Source organism: Propithecus coquereli, unplaced genomic scaffold (assembly GCF_000956105.1).
Source record: "Propithecus coquereli isolate 6110/MARCELLA unplaced genomic scaffold, Pcoq_1.0 Scaffold217, whole genome shotgun sequence".
Taxonomy (NCBI): Eukaryota; Metazoa; Chordata; class Mammalia; order Primates; family Indriidae; genus Propithecus; species Propithecus coquereli.
In genome coordinates, this window is record NW_012146856.1 from 1484168 (window position 1) to 1497056 (window position 12889).

The 12889-nt window shown below is 39.4% G+C and overlaps 1 protein-coding gene across 1 annotated transcript in view; it reads right to left on the bottom strand.

Moving 5' to 3' along the window:
- The window catches only part of CCDC93 (coiled-coil domain containing 93), a 77718-nt gene that overhangs the window by 30496 nt on the left and 34333 nt on the right, over nucleotides 1-12889 (bottom strand). Inside the window, 2 exon segments of the mRNA XM_012644684.1 lie at nucleotides 1780-1842; nucleotides 8292-8408. Of these exon segments, the coding sequence (XP_012500138.1) occupies nucleotides 1780-1842; nucleotides 8292-8408 (180 nt within the window).

Sequence of the window (12889 nt, forward strand, 5' to 3'; positions counted from 1 at the left end):
AGGGATGAAGGTCACTACTTACTCACAGGCTGAACAAATCAAGCTTCTTCAGAAATTGCTCAGCGCTACGTTTTGGATAACTTCCCATTTTTCTAGATGGGAATTAGTTTGCTTGTCCTACTATTAATAGATAGTAAGCTCTCTGAGAGGGCTTTGTTGCCAGACTGTCTGCATTCAAATCCAGGCACCCTATTGCGTGGCCTTTGGCAAGTTATTTGGCCTCTCTACCTTAGTTTCCCCAGATGCAGAACAAGAATGATAACAGCACTTTGCTAGGGTTGTTGTAAAGATTTAACAGACTAATATAATGTGATGTGTCCAGATCACACCTAGCACATAGTAATGCTGGCTGCTGTTATTATTTAAGGATAGTCTTACTACTGACTGAAATCACACTCTCTACCCTTCTAGCGCGAGAAGGGCTCAACAAACACTTGATTTTGTGTTTAGCATAAAAAGCTACTTTATAGCCAACTAGAATTTATATCCTAAGCCATATAAATGTCTTAGAAAATTGATACCAAGATGTTTTACCTTTAATCTCTTCCAGATTGTTATACAAAGACAGATCCAAGACTTGGCAAACTTCATGCCAAAGACTCTGTATTATTAAAAGTAATATAGCAGCAGTGATTCCCCTCTCCCAACCCTGCCATCTAATTTATAAAGAATATAGTCACAGAACAGTATAAAAGAAGCTGATCTGTCCAAAGGAAAGGCAGGCATCTTTAGGAAAAAAAGGAGAAAAAATTTTATTTTACCGGCCATTCTTGTGCCTGCCTTTTTCAAACATTCTGACAATAACTAAAGAAAATAGTCCAAGTCAGAATTAGAAAGCTTTGTGAGGTTTACAGCAAGGTGGCAAACTAAGTGCTGTGTACTGCTACAGAGATAAAAATTTTAAATTGGCAAATGTCATGTGAAATTTTATAAAAGTAGGGACTGCCTTGGATTCAAAGATATCTTTGAAGAACCCCAGTTTCCAAATGGTACAGAAAGTACCAGGTAGGGACCTCACAATGAGGCCCTTCCGGAGTACAGCAACAGCCCGAGCACCAAAATCACAACAAAGAGGGCTTTTCAGGTCTGGATGAGAACAGCTTTCTGTGGAAACCAAGGGACAGAAAGAGCTAAACCCTCTTCATGACAGATGTGGCATCAGAGATATCTGTTTTCCTCGCCTGGTTTCCTAGGCAATCAGAAGTGGGAGGTGAGCAACGCTATGATGCTGATGTGAGATGGCACACTCGCCACCTGGACGAGAAACTGAATCACGGGTTTGAATGCACCCACAGCCCTTCTCCTCCTGCAACCCCTCCCCCATTCTGCCTAGGAGCTAACTGGCAATTCTGAACACAAATCATATCGCTCTGAGTTCTCCTGTCTTTCAAAGGAAACCTTCTCATGCTCAAGGGATTCAGTATTTTGGGGGCTATTATATAACCTGCTGCTTAAGGAGCAGGGGCCATTCACTGTGAGTGATCTTGTGAGTTCGTCTCTGTGCACCCCAGGCCCTGCCCATCAGGCCTGCCTTCCTCAGGAAGCCTTTCCTGACCCGCGTAGCCCACAGAGACTTCTCCTACGAAGACTGCTGATGGTTTTGAATGTAGCGGCGTGGATAAACTGATGGCATGGGTCACACACCACAATGTAAGTGTCCTATGTCCTCAAATGGACTGGAGCCTCTGAGAATAGGATCACGTCTCCTCCACATTCCATTAGTAGTGAGGTCAAAAATGACTCTTGACAAGAGCCCATGGAGAACGGAGAACTGCTCACCTCTGTCAGTGTTTTCTTTGCTTCATTATATCTGGCTTGCAGGTTGGTATGACTTGCTTGCAGCTGTAAACGAAAGATAAAAGAGGTTTGCTCTTGTTCTGTCTTTATGAGACCATCCACAGATGTGGACGGTATCCCCACTGCACAGATGAGAAAATGGAAGCTCAGAAAGATTTAAACTGAGCAAATGGGAAAATTTTAGAAGGGTGACCAACAAGAAACGAAAGGGAAAAAAAACTCATGTTAACACCAGGTACATGTCAGGTAGTGTTCTAGGTATTCTATATAATTTGTATCACTGAATCTTTATATTCAATGGAAAAAGACATTATTCTTATTTTACAGATGAGAAAATAAAGACTCAAAGGAGCTAAATTACTTAACTAAAGTCTCATAGCTGATAACTGAAGAAGACAGGATCCAAATTCAGGTCTATCTGACTTTTCTGTATGGCTACAGTCAATTCAGTTAACCAACCTGCCTGTTTGCAGAATATAAACTATGTTTCAGCACTCAAGATTCTAGTATAGAATATGACTGGTTGGCAAATAATGCCAGATAGAAGAAAGGATTCAGGACTTCAACACTAAGAGAAAGAAAATGAAGTTACTTTACTGTTCAAAGTTACAGAACTATAAACTCACACCTCAAAAATGTCAATTCCCTTTTGCTTACTAAAAAGGTATCTCCTTGTGTTTTAACTTTTAGAAATCTGAAAGCATTCCTCTAAATGCTCAAAGGGTTTATACATTTTTATATTTGAAAAGAGGAACAGGCAGAAAACTACCTTCAGACTCTTTAGTTATTACCTAGCTACAAATTAACAATGAGAAATTTTAACCTATATCTCAATGATTACTTCAACATAACTTGCCTCATCCGTGAGCCTGTAAGTAGCCTACTAAGAGTTGTGTCACCTTCAGAAGTCGTCACTTCTAAATTGTACTTCTAGTTACCTGTCTTCATGACTGGTTATACTTCCAACACGGCCTATCAAGAAGCCAACTCAATTTGCCTTTGCTTTGCTGGTGAGGAAGCAGGTGGGCTCTGGCATCTCCCTTTTCAAAGGGAGCCATATGTGCAATGAGAACTTTTATTAACCTATTGTGTAATTGGTAGATGAGGGTACTTCTGGAGTAAGTTTAGCTTTCTCTTGAAATTCTAGTGATTTAACTCTTGAGGCTTGCTGGTCTGAATGTTGGTGTCTCTCCAAAATTCGTATGTTAGAACCTAATACCCAATGTGACAGTATCAAGAGATGGGGCCTTTGGGGAGTAATTAAATCAAGAGGGCTCCATCCTCATGAACGAGATAAGTGAAGGGGCCAGAGTGAGCTCCCTCTCCCCCCACTTCCACCTGGTGAGGAAGCAGCAACAAGGTGCCATCCAGGGAGCAGAGAGTGAGTCCTCAGCAGACACTGAATCTGCTGGTGCTTTGGTCTTAGATTTCTCAGCCTCCAGAATTGTAAGCAACAAACTTCTGAAGTTTATAAATCACCATGTCTAAGGTATTTTGTTAGAGCAGCCCAGACAGACTAAGACAAGGCTCCAGGAAAGGGTCCTGGGGTTTTCCCACCTGTTTCACCCACCTTCCTGCCCACCTCTCACTCCTGCACCCACCCACTCACCTAACATTTACCCAGGGCTCTGCTCAAATGAGGTCTATGGGAGAAGGAGACAAACATGACACAGTCTTTGCCCTCAAGGAGCTGGACTGGGGGACTAAAGCATCAGAAGAGCTGAGGCAGAGGCAGGCCCAGGGGAGGCCCATGGGAAAGAGAATCAGCTCCTTCATCAGAAAACCTTCACCAACAAAGACTCACGCCACTTGGATCTTGGCAGGGAAGTAGAAGCTTGCTAAGAAGGGGAGACTCATCATCTCTTTTCTTCTCTTTAATTAATTTAACTCAGAAGAACTCTCTTCAATTCTTCATCTAACCATTTTTTCTTAAATGAGGAGTGTCCCAGTAACTTAGCTTAGTTTTTATCTTGCTGGAGTCCTCTAGGACTCTCCTACCTCTATTTTCTTCTTCATCACTAACCCCTAGACTTACCCTAAAAATTCAGCCATGGTTAACACCTCCTTTCTGGATTTATCCTTTCACCATCTCAGGTTGCTTCTCAGCTACTTACTAGCTGTGCTTCATCTCCATTCTTTTGCAGCACATTCCCTTACTGGACCAGGAGATGTTCATTACTCCTTCCCTGGTGGCCACCCTTCCTCCTATTTCTCCGTAGGGCTAAAACCCCCTCCACGGTCTGGTCCCCAAGGCCACAGGTGTATCTCAGTTGCTTTCTGCCTGCATGACCTTGTAAAAGAGGCTGTGGAATTTAAAGAGTTTACAATCTCTCATATACTATTGGTAGAAATGTACATTGGTAAAATAATTGGTGAACAGTGTGATGGTTTCTAGCAAAATTGAAAATGTGTATTTTTTTGATCTAGCAATTCTACTTCCTAAAGTCTATCTCATAGAAACACTTAGATATTTGCACAAAGATGATTGCGCAAAGATGTTCATGATAGCATAAATTTGCGATTGGAAAAAAACCCTGGAAAAACCTACATACCCATGAATAGGGGACAGGCTAAATAAATTATGTTACATATATACTATGTAACATTATTCAGTCATTAAAAACAATGAGTTAGATTTATATGCTTAAATCTTGGCTCACTAACAAGCTGTGTGACTACAGGAAAACTACTTAACTTCTTTGTATGTGTTTCCTGATTTGTAAAATGAGGATAATAATAGTACCTTTTTCATAAGAATGTTGTGTGAACCAAATGAGTTAATTTTGAAAAGCAAATAGTACTTACTAAGCAATAAAAAAGCACTTGCCATTACTATTACTGATAGATGAAAAACAAACTTAATTTTGTAACTATACCAACTCACTCCCCCCAGTTGAATGGGCATATATAAGTTTTGCAAAGGCCTAAGAAAAGGTTCACCAAGAAACAGCAGACACAAATAGTGGCTTGCTCTATTCCTTTTTATCTTTATATAGTCCCATACTATTTGCTTCAATTTATATCGAGTTTATCCCTATAATTAAAAAAAATGCTCAAAGCACTTGAAAATTCATAGAGACAAAAAAATGTGTTTGGCATACCTGTGTGTACACACACACGGAATATATACTCTCTCCTGACTCTATTCAGTGCCCACCAAAGATGAGTGTGGGGTGGATGCATGGGGTTGAAAGAGGTAGCCAGGGAGGTAGTCCAGGAGAGAGCTGGAATTGAAGTTCAAGAGAACTGAATTGCTGTTTGCCACCGGTGTGACTTCTGGCAGACAGAATTACAGACTATTAGAATAGCAAAGAATTATGGTGACCAGCTAGTCTAGGGGTGAGCAACATTTTGTAGAAAGGCTAATTTAGGGACAGTAACAAAGTTTAGTGGGAACAGTTGTTGTTTGTTTGTTTTGACTAAACAAATTAAAATGGGTCTAGCAAGTTACCTGGAAAAAAAATACATATTCTTACAGCTCAAATCATTCTTTTTGGGGAAAAAAATGTTAATGAAAATGCTGATATTGGTTTTTAATCTTTAAAAAACATTAATACCAAGGCTTATTTGAGAAATTTTCTAATCTTTTATTCCTTTACACTTGCATAAAGCTTTCGTGTTTATATTGCATTCATGTTTATATACTCATTTCATCCTGAAGCCACCTCTCTAGATGCCTTTTTATCATCTGAGAACCCTAATCACACGTGCTATGTGATCCTGGGCAAGACTCTCTCTCTCTACCTCATTCACTTGGCCTGACTACATGGCTAGAGATTACTGCATATGCTGGTCATTTTTAATTACATTACCCATAGCAATAATGACTATTGTCTTTTATTGAGAGTCCGCTATATGTCAGGCAGCATGCCTAAAAAAGAATAGGCTCTTGGTACATGCATGTTCTTAACCAACTGCAAAAGAGACTCAAGAGTCAGGGAGGAATGTCAGCTGGCCCAAGAATGTGTTGGGACTACCATTTAGAATGAGGCTCAGCATTCCTTCTCCCCAAGTTTAGATAAGAGGTGGAAGCAGACATGCACTCACACTGAGATATTTTAGCTCCTGGAGTCTGCAATAACCTCAAAACTATCCTCCCTCAAGGATAAAGACATTATAATAAAGAAGGCTCATCCTTGATTCCTACTCATCCTGATTCTGTGATGAGTACTTTTTGAGTCAATCATTTTCATATTCTTATCACTAGCAAGGGTCAGAGACTATACTCTCTGAGCTAAGAACTCATTAAAACATCTAAACACATAACCGAACAGAACCAAATCATAGTCAATCTTTGAACTCTTCTTTGCTTACAATCCAGAGCATTTTGGCAAAACCAACCTATTGTTTGTTCAGCCATGATAGAACAAATTCTAGTAGAACAAATTCACACAAGAAATGATTGAGCAGGACCATTTGATATGTTAATATCTTTTGAATATGTAGGACTTGAAACTGAATAACTGGTACCCATATTTAAAAAATCTTTTATTATAGGAACTACTGGTGAATCTTCAGAAAGCCATATTCATTCCCTTAATCTTCTACTGTGTGTATTTTTCTAATTAAATCTTACTGCCAATGCAACTGAAGCACATAACAACTTTCTATCATCCAACGAGTGTTCCTGAGTCAAATTCCCCAGTTTCCTCTTATGTCTACTTTCTGGGGCAAATATGTGAAGGTCTTTCTAAAACAGTCTTATCTGTCACCAAGTATTACAGGATGCCATCTCCTATAGCTCTCTAAAAAATGATCCAGTTTCTTCCATTTCCCCTGCCATCAATAGTACCATTCCATGTCTGAACTACTGCATCAGCTTCCTAATGGTTCTCCTTGAACCCCTTCTCACTCAGGTCCAGTTAATTCATCCTCCTACAGCAAACAGAACAGTCTTTGCAACATGCTACTCTGATCATGCCACTCCCCTACTTAAACCCTCCAGTGGCTTCCATTGTCCTTAACATGGCCTGGAAGGTCCTATTTGATCAGACTCTGCTGGCCAATCACCTCACTCATGACTCTCCAGCTACAAAACAGAAACTGGCCAAGACTCTTCCTTTCTCTGCTCTGTGTTCGTGTTGTTCCATAAGTCCCCACCTAAGTCCTCCACACCTCCCACACAGACTTCCTGCCCAGGAATGCCCACTTATCTTTCCCATCTCAGTCCCCATGACCTGAGGCTAGGTCAGGTCTCCCTATCAGTCATTCTCTCAGCTCCAGAGATGTCTCCTTCAAGCACTTATCACAGCCACGATTAAATTATGATGAGTGTAATATATTGGTTTAGTGTATGCCTCCCTATTAGACCTTAGGATCTTTGATAGCAGAGATCATAACCTGTTCTTTATTCATCCTTAGAGCTTAGTTCAGTGCTTAGCACACAGCAGTGCTCAGTAAATATTTGTAAACTAATGCTACTTTTGCCCTATGACCTTCTCCTATAACAGAGGTTGGTAAATTTTTTCTGTAAAGGACCAGACAGTAAATATTTTAAGCTCTGTAGGTCATATGGTCTCTGCTACAACTACTCAACTCTGCCACTGTAGCTTGAAAACTGTCACAGAAAATATGTAAACAAATGGGTGTACAAAATGAGATACCATCTTACTCTAATTAGAATGGCCCTTATTAAAAAGTCAAAAAACAATAGATGCTGGTGCTGATGCAGTAGAAAGGGGATACTTATATACTGTTGTTGGGAATGTAAATTAGTACAACCTCTATGGAGATCAGCATGGAGACTTCTCAAAGAATGAACAGATCTATCATTTGATCCTGCAATCCTTTACTGGATATCTATCCAGAGGAAAAGAAATTATTATATCAAAAAGATAACTGTACTCATATGTTTATTGCAGCACAATTCACAATTGCAAAGATATGGAATCAACCTAAGAGTCCATCAACCAATAAGAGGATAAAGAAAATGTTGTGTGTGTATGTGTGTGTGTGTATATATATACACACACATACACACACACCATGGAGTACTACTCAGCCATAAATAAGAATGAAATAATGGCTTTTGTAGTAACTTGGTTGGAACTGGAGGCAATTATCCTAAGTGAAGTAACTCAGGAATGAAAAAATAAATGCTGCATGTTCTCACTTATAAGTAGGAGCTAAACTATGGCTACATAAGGGCATGCAGAGTGGTATAATGGACACTGGAGACACAAGAGGGGGAGCTTTGAACGAAGTGAGAGATGAAAAATTACCTATGGGGTACAATGTACACTACTCGGGTGTTCGGTACACCAAAAGCTCAGACTCCACCACTATACAATACATATATGTAACAGAGTTCAACTTGTACCCCCAAATCTATTCAAAAAAATGGTGCACATACACTCTAATAAAATTTTATTTACAAAGACAGGTGGCAGCTGGATTGGCCTGAGGGCTGTAGTATGCCAACCCCTGCTCCGGAATCTCCTTTGCCCGATCTATCACAAACATCTTGAATAAAATTATAAGAAGAAAACACCAACCTCTTCGAGATGTTTGGTCTTCTGCATAATCTGCTTGTTTAAGGAAGTAACTTTCCGGTGATGTAGCTGGGAGGTTCCTAATTTTTCTGGACTTTCTTCGGCTGAAAGTTCAGACTGCTGTGGGAAGAAGAAGGGAGGGCAAATCCAAACATTTTAATTAGCTCACCTTGATTCATGTAATCAATCCTTGCTCAGCTGGAGCAAAACACTAATGGGCAGTCAGTTACACCAAGCCAGGGCATCTACAGGGCCCTGTTCAAAGAAGGAGATTCTGAGACAATAACAAAACCCCTATCAATGGAATGTGCATTCCTGGTAGAGGGAATTGCATATGCAAAAGCACAGAGATACATAACTGTGGTCATATTGATGCCATATAGGCAATAAGGTCTTAAATTAAAGGGTCTTAAATAGGGGAATTAGATGGTCATAGTAATACTTCATAGGGGCATACTGCAGTTATCAAGAATGACAAATTGATTCATTTTTATCAAAGTAGCATAAACATATAGTTTAAAAGTCTAACCACTCAGAAGCACTTAATAATGAAAAATCAGTCTCCGAACTAATTTCCCTGCATCTGTGGTCCCACTCTCTTTCAATCATTTCTTATTTCTGTCTTCTAGTGTTAACAGAGGATAGATTTGAGAGGGATAAAAGTGGCTGAGAGAGGCCAGGTAGGAAAGTTCTGCAACTGTGTGAGGAGAGACTGGAGGAGGACTGTCAGGACTGGAGGTGTTTGAGGGAGAGAATTCTGGACGGGGTGATGTGGTGGACATGGCAACAGTTCCCAGGAGAGTCACGGTTCTTGTAGAAACTTCATAAAGGGCCTGGCATGGTGGCTCAGGCCCTTAATCCTAGCATTCTTGGAAGGCTGAGGTGGGAGGATCGCTTGAGATCAGGAGTTTGAGACCATCCTGAGCAAGAGTGAGACCCCCATCTCTACAAAAAATAAAAAAAAATATATAAAAAAAGTAAAAAATAATAAAAAATCAAATTAAAAAAAAGAAAAAGAAACTTCATAGAGAAGGAAGCAGCTTGGTGTTGACACTGAACACAAACACCTACCTCAAGACTCCTGTGAGAAACCCCAGCAAAAAGAAACAGGAAGGTGGACCCTGCTGCAATAGCGTCCTTAAAATACCTCTGGATGATCATAGATAGCTTTATTAAACAGCCAAACACCCACCATAACCATATCTCCTTCTTTACAGTAAATACCCCAACTCCAAGCCAATCATTGATTTTAAGCCCAAGTCCAACAAAATCATTTGGGTATTTGACTTTCCTGGTATGTTTTAACAGTTTGGGGAGCAGGGAGCTTAAAAGTCTGGAATATTTACTGTTCTGTTTGCTGTAGGAGGATGAATTAACTGGACCTGAGTGAGAAGGGGTTCAAACAGAACCATTAGGAAGCTGATGCAGTAGTTCAGACATGGAATGGTACTATTGACGGCAGGGGAAATGGAAGAAACTGGATCATTTTTTAGAGAGCTATAGGAGATGACATCCTGTAATACTTGGTGACAGATAAGATTGTTTTAGAAAGACCTTCATATATTTGCCCCAGAAAGTAGACATAAGAGGAAACTGGGGAGTTTGACTCAGGAACACTCACTGGATGATAGAAAGTTGTTATGTGCTTCAGCTGCATTGGCAGTAAGATTTAATTAGAAAAATACACATAGTAGCAGATTAAGGGAATGAATATGGCTTACCCACAGGGAAAAGGGATGGGAAAGTGAGGAGGAGGAGAAACTGGATGGTCATAACTACCATTTATTTTGGATAAGGAGTTCTCTGAATAATTCAGCAGCATTATTAATGGATGATGAGTGTTCTGCTGCCTAACAACTCCAGAGTTAGGAAACAACCAGCTGGGTACGACTGCATAAAGCAGTAAGGAACATCAATTTCTATCTCATGGACTGGAAAGCCATAAAGAAAACAGAAAAACTAAGCATTTGGTCTTACAACACATGTAGCCTTGAAACCTGGGACTTCGTAAATGTCAACATTATTTCAGCTTTCAAAATTTCTGGGAATTAGAGTTAACTTTTTAAAATTAATATTGGACACATCAAGATATTCAGAATCTGTAGTATGGGACAGGAGAAACTATTTCTCAAAATTATTTGAGGGTATAAAAAGAAGGGCAAAGAGGAAAGACCATCCTCCTCATTTCCAAATCACTTGCCAGAAAAAGAATTATAATTAACTAATTATATCTCCTCCACTTTGACTGGATCACCCTGAACTATGTCATTAATTTGTACACTTTTGTATACTATATATTTAACAGCTTTCTTCTTGTAGCTAATTTCAGCTTTGGGTTTTAACATCCAACTTAGATTCCTTGACATTGACTTCCAAAGTGTCACAGGCATATCCTCAGCAGCAGTTTACTTTAGTAGAATTACATAAACCTTCTATTCATGATTTATTGATATCTGAAACAAAACTAATTCCTCATTCCCTGGAAGTCTCCACATGGTATGTCTCTGTGTGTGATGTGAGGATTATTCTTGAGTGTCCTGATCTCTTCCAGCTGTCTGTCTGTCTTCCAGACTGAGATGTGGGAAGGCAGGCTCCAGTGGATGCATGTATCACTCACCTACCAGACTTCTTCCAGTCTGCGGAACTGAGTACACTCACTCAATTCTGTTCTGAAGCTCTGGCATAGCTGCGATGATGCTTCCAACTCCAGCAGGTTTTCCTGCTGATCAACTGCTTTTATGGCCAAAGTACGAAGAGAATAAAAACTGCATTCCTCATGCAGCCTCCATACTCTCTTATTAGTACATCTCTCACACATACAGATTTGGTTTAAAACTATGACCTTCGAACTTCACTTTACAAGAACCCTTTTCCCAGGAAAACCAGTAGCTATCTCAATATCAGAAAAGAAGATTTACAGGCTGGCTGACTATCTCTCTATGTAGATCTGAATTTTGAGTCACATGTTCCCTCAAGATCCTTGCAGGGGGTCTGTGAGGTCAAACCCCTTTTCATAATAATACTAAGATGTTATTTGCCTTTTCTATTCTCATTTTCTCATAATTACACAGTGAAATTTTCCAGATGTTACATGACATTTGCTATTATTGCTTTTATGTTAATATGCAATGTTTATTATTGTTATTTGTAAATGAAGTAATACATAAGCTATTAGGTCCTCAGTAATTTTTAAGAGCCTTTAAATGCATCCTGAAACTAAAAATTTTGAGAACCACCATTTTAATCTAAGGAGCTTGGCTCACTTGGGAATCTACCCACCGATTGGGCATCTACCTATTGACTGGGACAGCCAACAGTCAACAGAGTGGGCCCACCAAAAGGCTGGCCATCACTTATATAATACTGAGACAGGAAAGTTCCCTCTGATTCTCCTCTTTTATTGGACCAGAGATTCAGAGAACCATATAAACTGAGAGAAAATGCTTGCTCTTATTGCTAGGTAACAATTTTCAGTGCTCTGTAGAGTCCCTTAAATTCACACTTAAAAAGCATTAATGCACACTAACATTGGCATATTGAGTACCACTTCCCTAGTCTAATTAAGGAAAATATATGCACATGTGCACGCCCATATTCTATGTAAATTTTTGAGTTCCTCCATTCATCTTTGAGTTTAGAGACAGTGTTTTGGGAAGCTGCTTTGTTTAATGGGAAGGTATTTTTGGACAGATAAAACAGTTTATTCCAGAGCAGAAATGAAGAGAATTTTTAACTTCGTCAATGGAAAGCTGACTGCTCCATTTTTCAAATACACTTTTTATTAACTAATCTAAATTTTTTTGTTTCTTTCACATACCCTCCTCAAAGCCAAGAGAACTCAGGCTGATGAAGACAGAAACAGGTCCTTAAAGCAGGAGGGCACATCCAACAGCTCATTTACTGAAAGTTAGGATGAGAGGGAAAGATCAAGATGACAAAGTTGTATCCTGAACAAGAAGACAAAGTTGGACAGATGCAGAAGAGGAGAGGTGGCTTTATACTAAATCCTTGATAGAAAAAAATTAAATCTTGGGGCACCTGAACTGATTTCTACTTGTGAAATGTGGTATCTGTCAAAGAACGACAACCATCTACAAATATTTCATTTGTGTTTACACTGGAGGGAAGACTAAAGTGCCAATCTAATTTTGTTCAACAATTTCAGATTAAGAACGTGCTTTCAAAGCCACAGTGTGGATTAAGATGACTTCTAGTGCAGATTCAATGTTTTCTAATAATTGACAGATATTTACAACTTCTATTCCTAGGGGAAACAGATTTAAATGTCACTCAATAATATTGGTCTAGTTCAAAATGTTAAATTTCTAAGAGAAACAAAAAAATGATTATTTTAGCTAAAACTATATGTTTTTATAATTGAAAGAGACCAAAAAGGTTATATACATATCAACCTTCTTCCTAATACAGGGATCTCTCCTATATCACCCCCATACCCCACCAAAATATGGTCACTAAGCTCACAATAATAAAGAATCCCTATCACATGAGGGTGCCAGAAGTTCTCCACGCTGAACAGAGGGACTTAATTTCTGGCACCTTGACTGACTGTTCAACTGAAACAAATAAACAGACCATACAAA